The sequence below is a fragment of the Biomphalaria glabrata genome, chromosome 9 (genome assembly GCF_947242115.1).
Source record: "Biomphalaria glabrata chromosome 9, xgBioGlab47.1, whole genome shotgun sequence".
NCBI classification, from domain to species: domain Eukaryota; kingdom Metazoa; phylum Mollusca; class Gastropoda; family Planorbidae; genus Biomphalaria; species Biomphalaria glabrata.
Genome location: NC_074719.1, coordinates 29639333 through 29656428, shown reverse-complemented (window position 1 = coordinate 29656428; position 17096 = coordinate 29639333). Strand labels below are relative to the sequence as shown.

The 17096-nt window shown below is 35.3% G+C and overlaps 1 protein-coding gene across 2 annotated transcripts in view; it reads right to left on the bottom strand.

Annotated features, from left to right (window-relative positions):
• LOC106060782 (uncharacterized) overlaps positions 1–17096 on the bottom strand; it is a 70913-nt gene that overhangs the window by 31178 nt on the left and 22639 nt on the right. For both annotated transcript variants that reach the window (XM_056041585.1, XM_056041586.1), the window contains exons 6-8: positions 13170–13293; positions 4356–4435; positions 1528–1680 (exon numbers count right to left, since the gene is read on the bottom strand). In XM_056041585.1, the coding sequence (XP_055897560.1) occupies positions 1528–1680; positions 4356–4435; positions 13170–13293 (357 nt within the window). The remainder of the gene's footprint in view (positions 1–1527; positions 1681–4355; positions 4436–13169; positions 13294–17096) is intronic.

Here is a 17096-nt window from a genome sequence, read left to right as displayed (position 1 = left end):
TGCTGAGGACATTATAACCTCCTTTAAGAGCAAGGACAAAAGTACTGCTAGTCCAAAAAATTAACCCCAACTCTCCCAAGTCTTGTAAGCGGGGAGAAATTTGGGCAAGTCCTTAAGCTCAAGATTACAGAAAAAGATGAGCAAGAAAAGATGAAACTATGTAGGAAGGTAGACAAAAATGAGACAAAAAGAAAAAAGTGAAAGATGCACTGCAAAGAAAAGTCTTGAGAGAAAAGAAGAAGGTAGAGAGACAACAGAAGAAAGATGAAGATGCAAGAAAGAAAAAGGAGAAAAATGTTTTGCCAAGAAGAAAGACAAATGAAGACAGGAATGATGACTCTGAAGGAGGCTGAACAGAAAAAATGTGACAACGAAGGTGGTGATAACGTTTCTGACAGCCTTGTTGAGGAGGGAATAAAGATTGTCCTGGTGGGAACAGATTAGAAATATTCAACTTTCTGTGTTCCGCCTGTTGCCCCGATCAATATCGTTAGTTCACATTAAACTTTAACAAAAATGTTATCATACATATTTATAGAACTCTTTACATTTCTATACTAAATGCTTTCATTATCTCATGCTATTGTTATTGTTATTGTTATAGCATCCATATTATTGTTATTGGCATATTATTGTTAAGAGTTAAAAATGGTCACTTGAATTTTATTTTCTGTTACAATTGTAAATCATACCAATTGTGAATAATCAACTTAAACATGATGAAATTGTAAATAAATAAATTTGAATACAGCTGTATATAAATCTTTAAAAGCCTGTAAAAGTCTTTGTTTTTTTTTTTATAATTATTTTTTTTTACTTATTGTTGAAAGTAAATAATCTAAATAATATTAATAACATGGTTATGCTCAGAAAGCACACAAAAAAAAGAAAAGAAAACTAATTTGAAATTGTATATTAATAAAAATAGTGAAAAATAATACACACAACATAAAATAAACAGTGCAAATTAAAGTACAACTCTCAATAAAACATGCAAACATAAATTCAACAGTACAAATTAATCATTGAACTCTATTCAGTCACACAATAAATATAAACCGATTGTAGTACGACTTAACTACTTTGAAATTTAAAACAAAATGTCACTGTCTTATTTGAAATGAATGGGGCATCTATACATTTAGATAATATTAATATAGAATTTAAATCTGAGTTTCTTAAAGCCAAAATAAATTATGGTGTTCAAAATTAAATAAACTCTGAAAAATCTATCCGTATTAAATAATGGCACATGACCTCTTTGACCTTAACTATAATAACAACTATAGGCTAGGGGCACCAAACTAAGTAGACAACCTTTTCTTCTAACACTAAAGAACATTTTGGTACTTCATGTTTGTTGTTAGGAAGAACAATTGTCAAATAATGCGCTGTCAAAGTCAAACTTTGAAATTTTGGCTTATAGGTGTCCGAATAGCATAAACTACTAGTGATATATAGTATTGGAGTGATATAACAACTAGTGCTAGATAGTATTAGAGTGAAATAATGTGTCATGATACTTACATTCAAAGAAGAAAATACTTTTTGATATTAATCCGGCATTGTCTAAATTAAGGTTAACATTAATAAAGGATCCATTCAACTTTGGGATTGATGTCGTGTTTTTATTTATAGATTCACACTTAATACCATCGCCTTCAATGAGCCATCTGTTACCTGGACATTGCAAACATAGAACTTATAATATTAAATGTGAAATAAAGTGTGACTTAAAAGATACATTTATTTGTCTCATTCATTTTAATGAGCATTCCAATCAACATTTTCATCTTGTTTTCGGTATCAATATTGCTACACACTTAATTTCTCTTTGCAAAACATTTTTTTAAAAAACTGGAGCAGAGTTTTTCATAAAAGATAATCTTGGTCTCGTTATAAACCCTACGTGAAGCTCTACATAACTAGATAATTCTGTTGTATTATATTTTTAAAAAATTGTTAAATTACCCAACTAGATGTATACTTCAATATCTAGATGGTTATTTAGATCATTTAATGTCGTTTTCAGTTTATAGTTCTAGCCCACTTTGCTACATATCTATGGTAATGTCTTCGAGTTCGAAGATTAAGAAGGCAGTAAAGAAGTTCTGTCGAGGTTTGCGAGCACAGAAAGAAATGAATGAGTTGTTTTTTTATTTATAGCTCTTTGAATTGAACTAGTCTCAGGCTTATTGCAAGAGCCCACTGTCCAGGTCGTTGTGTCATGGCTCTAAACGTATCATGTAAAAATAATAATAATAATAATCTTTATTATCCGTAAGGAAATTTGTCTTACAATTTGTGCATTACACCAAACAAAAAACATTATAACTATAAGAAACCAAAGTGTACATTCACACCAGACTCACTCATAATGTACATGTGACAAAGTTTATACCAGATTGTTCTTATTTAATGATTTGATTGCCAGGGGAACAAAAGAGTGTTTGTGTCTGTTTGTCTTTGCTATCGGTGTCTTGTATCTCTTTTGTGATGGTAAAATCACAAAATCCTGACAGAAAGGGTGATTCTTTATTTCGAGGATCTTGATAGCTTTTTTATAAATGTTTGTCTCAAACAACTGCCCTAATGAGGTTTGTTTTTTGCCAATGATTTTGCCAGCAGCATTGAGGATTCTATTAAGTTTATTTTATTTTTAATGCTCAGATTGCCATACCAGGCAGTGATATTGAAACTTAAAATATTGCAGATGTGAACGTGATAAAACATAGCCAAGGCCTTTTCGCTAACATTAAACGAGGACAGTTTTCTTAGTAGTCGTAATCTTTGCTGCCCTTTTTTGCTGATATAATCAGTATTTGCAGTAAAATTTAGTTTATAGTCTAGGATAGTACCAAGGTATTTAAAGGTTTGCACAATTTCAATAGTCTCTCCAGCTACAGAAACAATATCATTTTCCTTCTTGTCCCTGCGAAAATCAATTATCATTTCTTTGTTTTTTTTTACATTTAATAATAAAAAATTATCTTTACAGTATTCCTCAATGTGTTCTAATTCTTTGAAATACTCATTTACGTTTGAGCTCTCTGAGAGCAGGGCAAGAAGAGCCGCATCATCAGCGAATTTTGTGAAGGAGCAACAAGAACTATCGGATTGAAAATCATCACCAACTTGTTCTGTACATCCACAAACTTGTCCTGTACATCCACTATAATTTGTCCTGTACAATCAACAACCTTTTGATATGTAGCTTCCTAGTCCGAAGGTAGTATTTTTTTTTTTGAGCTTTGATTGAGATATTGAACTGGCAATGAAGAAGGTGGTGGTCTGTATAACAGTCAGCGCTAGACATAGCTCAGATGGGCATTACTTCACCAACATCGCATTGCTTGACTAGTCTATAGTCAACTAGATGCCAACGTTGAGAGCGCGGGTGTCATGAAACTTTTGTTGTTGTTGTTTTTGGAAAACGGTACTGGTAACCACGGGTTGGAATTTCGAAAAGAGTTTCAGCAATAATCTATCGTTACAATTACCAATACCATGTGCTGTAGTCACTGCCCACTTGGGCGTTGAATTCACCCAAGACAACAAGTTTGTCCGTTGTGTTCACCTTTCCCAAGACTCGCTTCAAGTCACCATAGAATTGGTCCTTTCACGTTCGGGTCCGATAGCAGGGACGTAGATGCTAATCACTGTAAGGAGCCTAGATCCATCCAGTGGAAGTCTAAGGGACATCAATTGACCAGAGTGACCAATACGTATGTTCTGCAGATTGTTGGGGATAGTTTACTTTATAATTGGGCCTACTCCAGATTATCTGTTTTCCTCGAGGCTTCTCCCAGACCAGTAGAGAGTGTAACCAGCTCCCCTCTCTCTCAGTGATCCTTGACCTGCCAGACGTACTTTACTAAGGGAAGCAACGTCCAAGCCCAGCCTAGACAGTTGTTTCATTGCCACTAGAACAGAGATCCGTTGCGGGCAATCGTTCACGACATTGTCCTGCATTGTGTGGACATTCGAACATGCTATTTGAAGAGATAGCCGCTTTTTTACTCGGGGATAATTCGACATTTTGTAGTATATACGAATAATATTAACATCGTTTTAAATAAACTTGTCATTACTTGTCAACAACATGCAACCATGATCTTAAGCTAGAAAGTTTTCAATCTACAAATAAACGTAAAGAAATAGTTTCCTTACGTGACATCCTTATGTTTTGTTGTAGTCTGTGACACTTATGAACTCGGAGGCCGGAAGTTTTAAATTTCAATCCGGAATAAAACTTCATGAATAAAGTAAATCACTGTTTACGTCATCAATTCTCCTTGAATAGTTTACAAAGAGTAAATACAGTAAAAAATTCAATTGAAATGGAAAACTTTTACCTTGTTGAAAGATATTGTTCCTTAAGCTTATGTGTACTTCTGTACAACTCGCATTCTTTGGTTTGATTTGAATTCGGAACCTATGATATCAATTAAAGAAAAATTTAAACAAGATTACAAAAAGAGTTTAAGTTGTTACCCAAACTCAGAGGTGGCCCAGTCCAAGTAGGATCCCTGTCAGATCCCGCATATTCACAAGGCAGTGCTTTAACTAAATAACAAACTAATAGCCTATTATTGATAAATAGATATATTATACATTACGGCATGACAATATGTACAATATGTCAGACAAGCGATTTTAGATAATCTTTTGGTATTGATTTGTAATTGAAAAAAAAAGAAAAGAACAAGGCATCGAGCTTGTACTTCGGCAACGTCTGCTCGATGTCCCAGCACATTTTTCATTTAAATGAAACTAGAATGAGAATGTAGATCTAACTAAATTAAACTTATGATTTAGCACTCTTAAGATCTATATCTACTAGATCTAGATCTAAAATATAAATTTGGAATAATGTAGATGTGACAGGTTGGGGAAAGGTGACGTGTGTTGGGCGCGTTTAATGTCTAGGGGATGATTATTTTTAAAGCTATCACACACCAACCCATCAGCATATAAATCGAGAGCAGGCACCCAACGAGACAAGCAATGAAAGATAGATACAAAGTTAAAAATGAAGAATATTTATTTACATAACTCTGACAGCAAGCTTCTGACTTGTCACAGTAGATGTCATTAAAATAAGATATATGTAACAAAAACTCCTAGATAATCTATTTTAGACTGAATGCAATATTACATTTAAAAATAGTAGATTAGTTTTAGTACAGGACACGCACTAACCATGAGATATATCAATTGTATGAAGACACACCAATAGTGAACGAAATAAAAAAGAACAGACTACGTTGGGCAGGTCACCTTGAAAGAATGTCAGACAACAGAGGGGCGAAAATCGTATACAGGCAAAAACCAAAAGGCAAGCGACCCAAAGGCAGACCCCGAATGCGATGGATAGATGACGTGGAAGCAGATCTGAAGCAGCTTGGGGTTAGGGCGTGGAGACGAAAGGCCCAGAAGAGATCTGAATGGAAGGATGTGTTAAAGCAGGCCAGAACCCTCCATGGGCTGTAGCGCCACTGGGATGGATGGATAGTTTTAGTACTTTATAACATTGCAATATTGATCTAGACATTTGGAAATATAAATCTACACTTTAATTCTAGAAATTGAAATTATAGATCTTGATCTAGTCTAAATCATGGTTGTCTGGTCGTGTGGTTTGCGCGCTGTACTGTCGTTTGAATTTATCGATGGTTCCAGGTTCAAGCCCTTCCCGCTCTTATTCCCCGTCGTCCTGCGGGAGGTTTGGACTTCAACTTGACGTTTAATGTTAGCGAAAAAAAGCTAACAAGATCCTCAAAACAAAGAATCACCCTTTGTGTCAGGAGCTTGTGATTTTATCATCACAAAAGAGATACAAAGAGATAGCAAAGACAAACAGACACAAACACTTAGTTGTTCCCCTGGCAATCAAATCATTAAATAATAACAATCTGGTATAAACTTTGTCCCATGTAAATTATGAGTGAGTCTGGTGTGAATGTACACTTTGGTTTCTTATAGTTATAATGTTTTTGTTTGGTGTAATGCACAAATTGTAAAACAAATTTCCATACGGACAATAAAGATTATTATTATTAACTCTGAAGGAACATCCGAAACATGTAAAACAACAAACATTCTAAACTAGACCAAGAAATTCTAGATCTAGAATCTACAATAATTTTAATTAGAATATAAATCTAAATCTAGTTTAAAAATCTAGCTCTTGTGTAAAAAACATCTAGATCTAGTGTAAAAAATCTAGCTCTGTGTAAAAAAAATCTAGATCTAAATCTAGCTATTATGTCTTTTTAAAATACGAGTCACATTACGATGTTTAATAAACATTACTATACCGAGTTGTTTTAGCATTTCATTTGAAGAATTAACTCCATATGAAGTCAAAGGAAAAAAAAAACACTATGTCACACGGCCTATTTAGACTAAAAATGTCATTAATACGAGCAGCTTGTTGAGGGTTCATAGACATTGGTGCACCGAGTGATTTCTTCTTGCATTTCATTTAAAGAATTAACTCCATATGACGTCAAAGGAAAAAAACACACTATGTCACAAAGCCTAGTTAGAATATAAAAAAATGCCTTCATCAATAAGTGAAATTTAAAGAATCCAATCATATGACGTCAAAGGAAAAAAAATCAATTACGTCACAATAGGCTAGTAGCAAAAGAGTTTCTTTATTAACAAGAGATATTTAACGAGGGTTCATAGACATTGTTGCTCAGTTTGTTTTTGCTTTTGTCTGTCAGTCTGTCTGTTCGTCATGTTAAAATAAAAACAACTAAAAGCTATTGAAAATGTGATTAACCTTTCATTTTCGTTTTGAAACATCGCAATAGTTTTAAGTATGAACGCAATAGATTTAAGTATATATAATAGATTGTTCCGGATGTTTGTATAAATAATAAGAGAAAAAGAGATACAGATAAATGTAATACCGTTAATTAAATTTTTGGGATGGTCTCGTATAAAAATTAGATGTACCACAGCCTTGTGGAGAGATTTTCATATAGTACTTTGGTGTTTGGTAGTTGTTTTCCTTAAAAATCGGAACATAATATTAACGATTATTAGATTTTGTAACGTTTTAGCTAGAAAATTTAATGTACTGTAAGAGAGAAGTGAGATTTTACATAAAAATAGAGTTAAACTATTTTTCATGAAAATCCGGAACTATATTTTTTCGTAAATGAGAAGATTATTTGTTTTATTAATTAGAAGAGGGATTTCAAACAGTAATTTAGCGTTAGTAGATTATTTCATAAAATTAGAAAATTTTTGGCGACGAGAAAAGAAAAGTAAGAAAATGTAAGCAATGTAGGTCGATTTCTTTTCAAAACAAAATCCGGAACATTCTTTATCGATTAAAAAAACTTTTGTTATGTTCCAGCAAGAAATGTAAAATAAGTCTTAAAAGTGATTTTCAATAATCGTTTCTAGTAAATTACTTTCTTTTTAAAAAAAAACCTGAATAACCTATTGTCGATATTTTTGAAATTTGTTTAAAGTTGAAAATACGGAACAATTTGATATCGATAATCAAACTATACGGACGTATTGTCAAAGAATATAGGTGTAATATTAGTCAATTATGCGATTTCAAATAATCATTTGTCTAAATTCATTTTTTTATAAAACAATATCCGGAACATTTTTACAGTTAATGAAATATAACTGTCAGTATAGAGATTTTGATTTAGCGTTTCTATGCTATTTACATTAAAAAGCGGAACAACATATTATTGATAATGTGTTTTTGCAAACGTTTAAGCATGGAAATTAAATGTAATATAGATTAGAACAGCAAACTAACATTCGTTGGCATTGATTAGTTTTGCACAAAAACATCCGAAACAATCAATTATAGAGACTTAAAACTATTGAAATGTTATGGGAGGAACATTAAAGGGTAAATCAGATTTTCAATAGCTTTTAGAATTTAAAAAAAAAATGTAAAAGTGACGGACAGACAAAACGCACAAAAATAAGCGGCTTTTATTTGGATGGGGCACTAAGCAAAATATAAATAAAATCTGATTATTTAAAATTTTTTAAGGAATTAATTTAGCAACATGACACGTTTTAGAAATATATTTGACGTAGTGATACTGATAATACACAATAAATTTTCCTTCTTTGTTAACAAATTAGAACATTGCCTCCCTTACATTTACGTAATTGTTTTAGAATTGGTGTATTTTTATGAAAAAAATCGCATGCATAATTAATTTTATGAATTAAACGGTTTGCTTTTAGAAAACCAAAAGTAGCCGTTGCACCTAAACTTTTCAAGCCGCATATAATGGTGAATAATATTATTCATATCATTTCTAGTTTTCGAGATCTGATTGTGACAGACGAACAGACGGTCATTTTGCACAAACCTAATAGCGGCTTTTCCCCTTACGGGGGCCGCTAAAAATAATAACATTTCCGTCGGAGCAGATCTCGACCTAGATGCCCTCATGCAGTTGCCGCCTTCTTTAGTTTAGCATTTCTCAAAATAAAATTGTGAATGCGTTTGAGCAAGTTCATAATTCTTCTTAATATAAATACTATAACCCTAATCTTCGGACTCGAGAGAAATGAGCTGATAAGTCATCAACTGCTGGAGGGTGAAAATGGTCAAAATAGGCACATTGCCAACTTGACCCTTTTGACCTTCTTGTAGTTGTTCTTCCATAACCGATTAGGAAGCAGGACGATGTGTCTTGTTCGTTTTAGTACGCTAGTTGTACTGGGGCAGCCTTTTGGGACATTTTAGTGGACACTAGTTTTGCCTCATTTGAAACCAAAAGATCTAAAAGAAAATCTAAATCGACCACCTGTGGACAATGGTTATGCTTGTCCTGGATGTGGCAAAATATGTAGGTCGCAGCTGGGGCTTCGCAGCCACGGGAAATACTGCATTCCTTACTAATCTTTGGACTCGAAGATAAGGCTTATTTTTTTTTTGCCTCATAATATATGTTCTTGTTATTGTCTTGATAAAGAATTGTATATATATATATATATATATATCGTTTGTGGGTATGTTTAAACGCATGTTTTATGTAAGGCGCAGTAGTGATTTTTGTCCATTAGATTTGGGATTTGAGTCATAATGTAGGACATGATTCACTATCGAGTCATTCTTCAAAGTACAGTGGAGGGAGCACAAAGGGCCGTCCAAAGACACGCTAGCTGGATAACTATGGACCGGCCTCTCTCTTGATAGCCTGCTTAGAACAGCTGCTGACTGGGAAAGAGAAGGGATATGGCTAGTCGAACTGTGACAGCACTCCTACTACTATTGGGATTTACATTTGTTGTGTAATTTGTGTTATATCAAAAACATTTTAATGCGTATGTATTTTTTAATTTTGTCCTCCCAAAAAAAAAAACTGGAAACAATGGTAGAAAAAAAATCGATGATATTGTTCCCCCCCCCCCCCCAAAATGATTTCTTTAATTTATAATTTTCAAATGTCCTATTGAGCGTTTCGCACAAATCACCACTAATTTATGAGAGTGGGTGAAGCATGTCAATAATTGTATAGTTTGTATGTCTTACGTGTCTTGGACATTCCCTCAGCATTGAAGATTACGTCATCCTAGCCCAAAACTTGCACAGGATGGCGGGCAGGGCCAACTATAGTTCACACTAAGCGTTTATGAAATAGCCAAATTTATTGAAATGTTTTTTCATGAAAAGAGGTATAATGTATACCAGCATAGTATAGTGAAAAAAAAACACAACACTATTTATTATAAAAAGTTTTGTGTTTTATAAATCAACCCATGGTTGATGTAACTCAAGTAGCTTCAAAACCACAGACTTGATTTCAGAAACCACCTTTAGTCATTTGGTCAAGGAGGAATTTGGTCAAACTTTTTCTTGCTAAAGATGTATGCCACGGAGCAATCAGCAGTATGTCCTTTATTGTCCATAGATGGACGTTATTGTGTCTTCAAGTGTCCTTAGACAAGTCAATGAGACCAAACAAGTCTGAAGACCATCAGAGTCAGGTGGGACTGTTGCTGTTGCAGTCTCAACATCATGAAGTTTGGGAAAGTCTACAAATTCTACTTTAACTATTTCTGCGGAAATTCTTCTCAAGACTCTTCAGTAACCAAAATGTATTCAGGGGCGCCCTTAAAAGCAGACTACAAGGCTTGGTTTAAATATGCAGACTTGTGATATATTTCGGAATTTTTGTTCACGCCCAATCGGAGTGCGACATGCTTACAAGAGAGGCTGGACGATATCTTTTTGTTTGAAGGGGAAAAATATCTTTTGCATTTTATTGTTCTAATCAATCGATAATTGAATAGTGATCATGTAAAATCAACATTCTTTTTTATTAATGTTTAAAAAAAATGAAATATTTAAATTGAAAGGCGATGTTAATGTTCTTTATAGGACCAGCTATAAGAGTGACTTCAAACTTTATAGGACCTGCTATAAGAGTGACTTAAAACTTTATAGGACCTGCTATAAGAGTGACTTAAAACTTTATAGGACCTGCTATAAGAGTGACTTCAAACTTTATAGGACCTGCTATAAGAGTGACTTCAAACTTTATAGGACCTGCTATAAGAGTGACTTCAAACTTTATAGGACCTGCTATAAGAGTGACTTCAAACTTTATAGGACCTGCTATAAGAGTGACTTCAAACTTTATAGGACCTGCTATAAGAGTGACTTCAAACTTTATAGGACCTGCTATAAGAGTGACTTCAAACTTTATGGGACCTGCTATAAGAGTGACTTCAAACTTTATAGGACCTGCTATAAGATTGACTTCAAACTTTATAGGACCTGCTATAAGAGTGACTTCAAACTTTATGGGACCTGCTATAAGATTGACTGAAAACTTTATAGGACCTGCTATAAGAGTGACTTCAAACTTTATGGGACCTGCTATAAGATTGACTGAAAACTTTATAGGACCCACAGACACGATTTAAACCGTCTTGCTCACGTTGACACGGTGGAATGCTTCAGAGCGTCAAACACATCGTTCTGTTGGTCTTATGTTTCCGACTGGACTATGTCTTAAGACAAAGGTTGCGATAACTTTGTTTCAATGGAGGAACAATGACTGTTTGAAATAAAACGACTTGAGAACAAAACAGTGGGATGTGTTATCAGGGCTTTGAAAGGTATTTTGGCTAGACATGGCATACCAGAAGAAGTAGTGAGCGACAATATGCCATTCAAAAGCTATAGATAGACCCAGTTTGCTACTGAATGGGGTTTCAAGATAATCACATCAAGCCTCTATAGTCAAAGTGAGCTGTATGTTGGTAACGTTAAGCAGATATTCAACAAAGCATACGAAAGTGGGAAAGATCCATATCTCGCTATGCTTGAAATACATTTAGAAATACTCCAATAATTGGTCTGACTCATTCACATTCACAACCACTGATGAACAGAAGACTCAGGGACATTACTCCATCTGATCCTAAACAGTTGAAACCATCGGTACCTGAGAAGGCAGAGACATAACTAATGGCAGGACAGATGAGAAGCAAGGTGAAATACGATGCTCATGCAATATTACCTAATGATCTTGCTGTCAGAGAGAAAGTGAGAGTTTGTATAGGAGAAACATGTCAGAAAGCAGTCTTGAAAAAAACATTTATCACTCAGATCTTACATCAGAAAGACAAACGATCGAAAAACTTACAGACAAAATCAACGGTTTTTAAACAAGAATTTCGACTAGGACATCTATGGGGAGGTACAATGATGTAAATGAAGACATCTCTTGGTACTATGATACAAATGAAGACATCTCTGGGGAGGTACAATGATGTAAATGAAGACATCTCTTGGTACTATGATACAAATGAAGACATCTCTGGGGAGGTACAATGATGTAAATGAAGACATCTCTTGGTACTATGATACAAATGAAGACATCTCTGGGGAGGTACAATGATGTAAATGAAGACATCTCTTGGTACTATGATACAAATGAAGACATCTATGGGGAGGTACAATGATGTAAATGAAGACATCTCTTGGTACTATGATACAAATGAAGACATCTCTGGGGAGGTACAATGATGTAAATGAAGACATCTCTTGGTACTATGATACAAATGAAGACATCTCTGGGGAGGTACAATGATGTAAATGAATACATCTCTTGGTACTATGATACAAATGAAGACATCTTTGGGGAGGTACAATGATGTAAATGAAGACATCTCTTGGTACTATGATACAAATGAAGACATCTATGGGGAGGTACAATGATGTAAATGAAGACATCTCTTGGTACTATGATACAAATGAAGACATCTCTGGGGAGGTACAATGATGTAAATGAAGACATCTCTTGGTACTATGATACAAATGAAGACATCTCTGGGGAGGTACAATGATGTAAATGAAGACATCTCTTGGTACTATGATACAAATGAAGACATCTCTGGGGAGGTACAATGATGTAAATGAAGACATCTCTTGGTACTATGATACAAATGAAGACATCTATGGGGAGGTACAATGATGTAAATGAAGACATCTCTTGGTACTATGATACAAATGAAGACATCTCTGGGGAGGTACAATGATGTAAATGAAGACATCTCTTGGTACTATGATACAAATGAAGACATCTCTGGGGAGGTACAATGATGTAAATGAAGACATCTCTTGGTACTATGATACAAATGAAGACATCTATGGGGAGGTACAATGATGTAAATGAAGACATCTCTTGGTACTACGATACAAATGAAGACATCTCTGGGTATTATGATACTAATGAAGACATCTTTGGGTACTGTGATACAGATGAAGACACTGAACGAAACAAACAGTTGTAGTTATTAGTTATACGTCTAGAGAGCTTGTTGTGTCTAGAGAACATGTTGTGTCTAGAGAGCTTGTTGTGTCTAGAGAAATTGTTGTGTCTAGAGAACTTGTTGTGTCTAGAGAACTTGTTGTGTCTAGAGAACATGTTGTGTCTAGAGAACTTGTTGTGTCTAGAGAACTTGTGCCAGTCAAGACAACCAGAAAAGGTCGAGTAAATTGTGTGTTTTTTCAATTTCAAACGTTTTGGCCCTTAGGTGTTGTCCATAAATGTAACAAAACATAATTGTAAATGGTCTATCCACTGTACTATGCCTTTGTGTTCATGTTTTATTTCCATAGTGCACATGATCATTCCATTATGCGAACATACCTACGTATCTGAGACAGCAAATGGTCTGAATGAAAAGCTTTCTCTTCTGTCAAGATTGCTTGAATGTAGCCTTTATTTGACTGAATTGTTTGGACTTTGGGAATGACGTCATTCATTAGAGTTCCTATTTTTAGATAAAGTATTATAATGACTTAAGTCTTTTAATCGAAAAAGAATAGAGTGTAAATGTATGTTGACGCTAAAAAACAAATTACACAAATAAAGACTAAATCTGTTGCACAGTGCACAAGGTCCAGCCAGTCTGAATAAGGCCAGAGAGAACATTGTGTGTTTACAAGTAGACAATGAGATGAACCTAGCAATGGCAATGTTGAACTCAAGGACTAGATCTAGTAATAAATACAACGAACGCCTTGCTGTTCTATCTTAAATTAAAAATAGTTTTCAATATTATAACGTTTCTCACTATCAAGGCTCTCTGCAAACTGCACCACACGACACTACCAACTTTAAGAACTTGACAACTCAGGATTCCAAAATAACGTAACACTTTAATGTTCAATAAATCACAGCCAATACTGTACAATTAGCAACAATGTAACACAGACTACAAATATTTCTTCGTGAACAACCGTACCAACGTATCAACTCTTGCGCTGGGCTCTCCGTCTCGGTCTTGCACTGGGTTCAACTGTTCAGGACTGACTTCACACACTGGGTTCAACAGTTCAGGACTGACTTCACACACTGGGTTCAACTGTTCAGGACTGACTTCACACACTGGGTTCAACAGTTCAGGACTGACTTCACACACTGGGTTCAACAGTTCAGGACTGACTTCACACACTGGGTTCAACAGTTCAAGACTGACTTCACACACTGGGTTCAACAGTTCAGGACTGACTTCACACACTGGGCTCCTTGTGTCGGACTCGATCACAGATCAATATCAAGACGCCGTCTCTTACTGGCGAGGTTTCTTGATGTACTTGACAGTACTCTGCACCGAACCGTCGTAAAGCGCCGTACAGAACCATACCGCTGAACCAAGTCGTCTGTAGTGAACCGGACTGTAGTGAACCCGCACTATAGTGAGCCCGGACTGTACTGACTCGTCGTACTGAACTAACTTGACTGTGACACCTCCGCTATATGATATAGGGTTCCTAATGGCCTTATAGAACAGGGCGGAACGTCTCTCGAACATTCTGGTTGATCATATGACTACATCCTTCGTGACGCTCTTGAGCTCTGTTCACCACACAGATCCTTCCCGAACCGTCGTGGCTGACCGTCGCAACGCGTTTTGGTTGACCGCTCGTCTAGCGTTGGCCTGTGGCGATTTGCGTCGGCTCTCTACACATACAACTACCCTCATCATTGTTACCACCAGGTTTATTACAATATGTACATCAGGGGTTTTCAACCTGTGATTGCGACCCCTTTGGGGGTCGAATGACGATTTTATAGGGGTCGCCTAAGACCATCGAAAAAGTAAACATTTTTCTTTAAAAAAATTGACATTGTACTAAATTTTCATGCGTAGTAATTATTTCTAACACTGATTGTCGTTCGAGTATAAGTATTTTAACTGTCGCAGCATCAATATTTTAATAGTTTAGATGACTGTCCATAAAAAGCCGTAGCGTTTTGCTATTGTATAATATTTATATATAATTCCTAAGGGAAGGTTTTTTAAATTATTAATAAACAATCATATTATTTGAGGTCATATTTTCATTATGAAACAAATCTATGAAAATGGAACTTCAATAATGACGCTGTTATACACTACTGTCTTATGTCAATAGCTAGGACACGTTATACACTACTGTCTTATGTCAATAGCTAGGACACATTATACAGTACTGTCTGATGTCAATAGCTAGGACACGTTATACACTACTGTCTTATGTCAATAGCTAGGACACGTTATACACTACTGTCTTATGTCAATAGCTAGGACACGTTATACACTACTGTCTGATGTCAATAGCTAGGACACGTTATACACTACTGTCTTATGTCAATAGCTAGGACACGTTATACAGTACTGTCTTATGTCAATAGCTAGGACACGTTATACAGTACTGTCTGATGTCAATAGCTAGGACACGTTATACACTACTGTCTTATGTCAATAGCTAGGACACGTTATACAGTACTGTCTGATGTCAATAGCTAGGACACGTTATACACTACTGTCTGATGTCATAGCTAGGACACGTTATACACTACTGTCTTATGTCAATAGCTAGGACACGTTATACACTACTGTCTTATGTCAATAGCTAGGACATGTTATACACTACTGTCTTATGTCAATAGCTAGGACACGTTATACACTACTGTCTTATGTCAATAGCTAGGACACGTTATACACTACTGTCTGATGTCATAGCTAGGACACGAATGGAAAAACTACAAGTGCACATTTGGTAACAAAGTTCTAGAATCAGAAACAGAGAACAAACTGAAACGTCATTTGGATACAAACTTTGCCGACAAGGACATACAGTAGTTTAGATATAAAGCTTTGCCGACAAGGACATACAGTAGTTTAGATATAAAACTTTGGCGACAAGGACATACAGTAGTTTAGATATAAAACTTTGCCGACAAGGACATACAGTAGTTTAGATATAAAACTTTGCCGACAAGGACATACTGTAGTTTAGATATAAAGCTTTGGCGACAAGGACATACAGTAGTTTAGATATAAAGCTTTGTCAAGCAATGCAGTATTGAAATGATGGCGTTTTTAAAAACGAGTTTCCTTTTTTTTTTGCCAGAGTGCAGAACCTGATGCATTGGACAACCAGTGTCATGACGAAAAATACTTAATCTTTCTTTTGACAAAATATTTGTAGTGTCTGCAAAGATGCTGCTGTAAGTATGCTTGAATGTTGGTCTAGAGTTTAACTTTCGGTACAGAATCCGCCATTCATGTTAGTCGTTTCCATAAAAATTATAAGAAGTTATTAAAAAAAACAAATGATGTTCATGCTTTCTATTTTCAGAAATCGAGGGTTTCAAACAGTCGACAGTTTTCAAAGCGGTGTATTGAGTTTGATGCGCACAGAAATGTTCTGCTATTTCCCACTGAAGTCACGTGACTGAAGCAGTTGTAAAACAACAGGATCGTTTGTTATCTTCGTTTGTAGTTAGAAAACAAAACAATTGGAAGCGATGAAAGGGACTGGCAGAGAGATGACACTTTGGCTTGACAACTTTCATGAGTTCAATGCCAACATCTCTATGGATTCTCCTACTGGATAAATACAAGATTTGATGCAGGTGACGTTCGTGCTGATCTGGTGAAGACTGACCTATAGAAGTCCTGATCTTGTAAAGACTGACCTATAGAAGTTCTGATCTGGTGAAGACTGACCTATAGACGTTCTGATCTGGTGAAGACTGACCTATAGAAGTTCTGATCTGGTGAAGACTGACCTATAGAAGTTCTGATCTGGTGAAGACTGACCTATAAAAGTCCTGATCTTGTAAAGACTGACCTATAGAAGTCCTGATCTGGTAAAGACTGACCTATAGAAGTCCTGATCTGGTGAAGACTGACCTATAGAAGTCCTGATCTTATAAAGACTGACCTATAGAAGTCCTGATCTGGTGAAGACTGACCTATAGAAGTCCTGATCTTGTAAAGACTGACCTATAGAAGTCCTGATCTGGTGAAGACTGACCTATAGAAGTCCTGATCTGGTGAAACAGAAATAACCTTATCATTCCATTGTTTTGTTTTTTACAAACTGTTGCAACAATTGTGTAGCAATGTAGGATCTTTACCAAACTCTGTCATGCTTGTTACATAAGTCCAAAACATGAATACGCAAATAGAAAACTAAATAAACAAATAGTCATTAATGTGTCATTTAGCTGTAAGTAGAACTATAGTGATTCGTTATTAAACATAAAACTGTGGCAATTTTTAAAGTATATTAATTATTA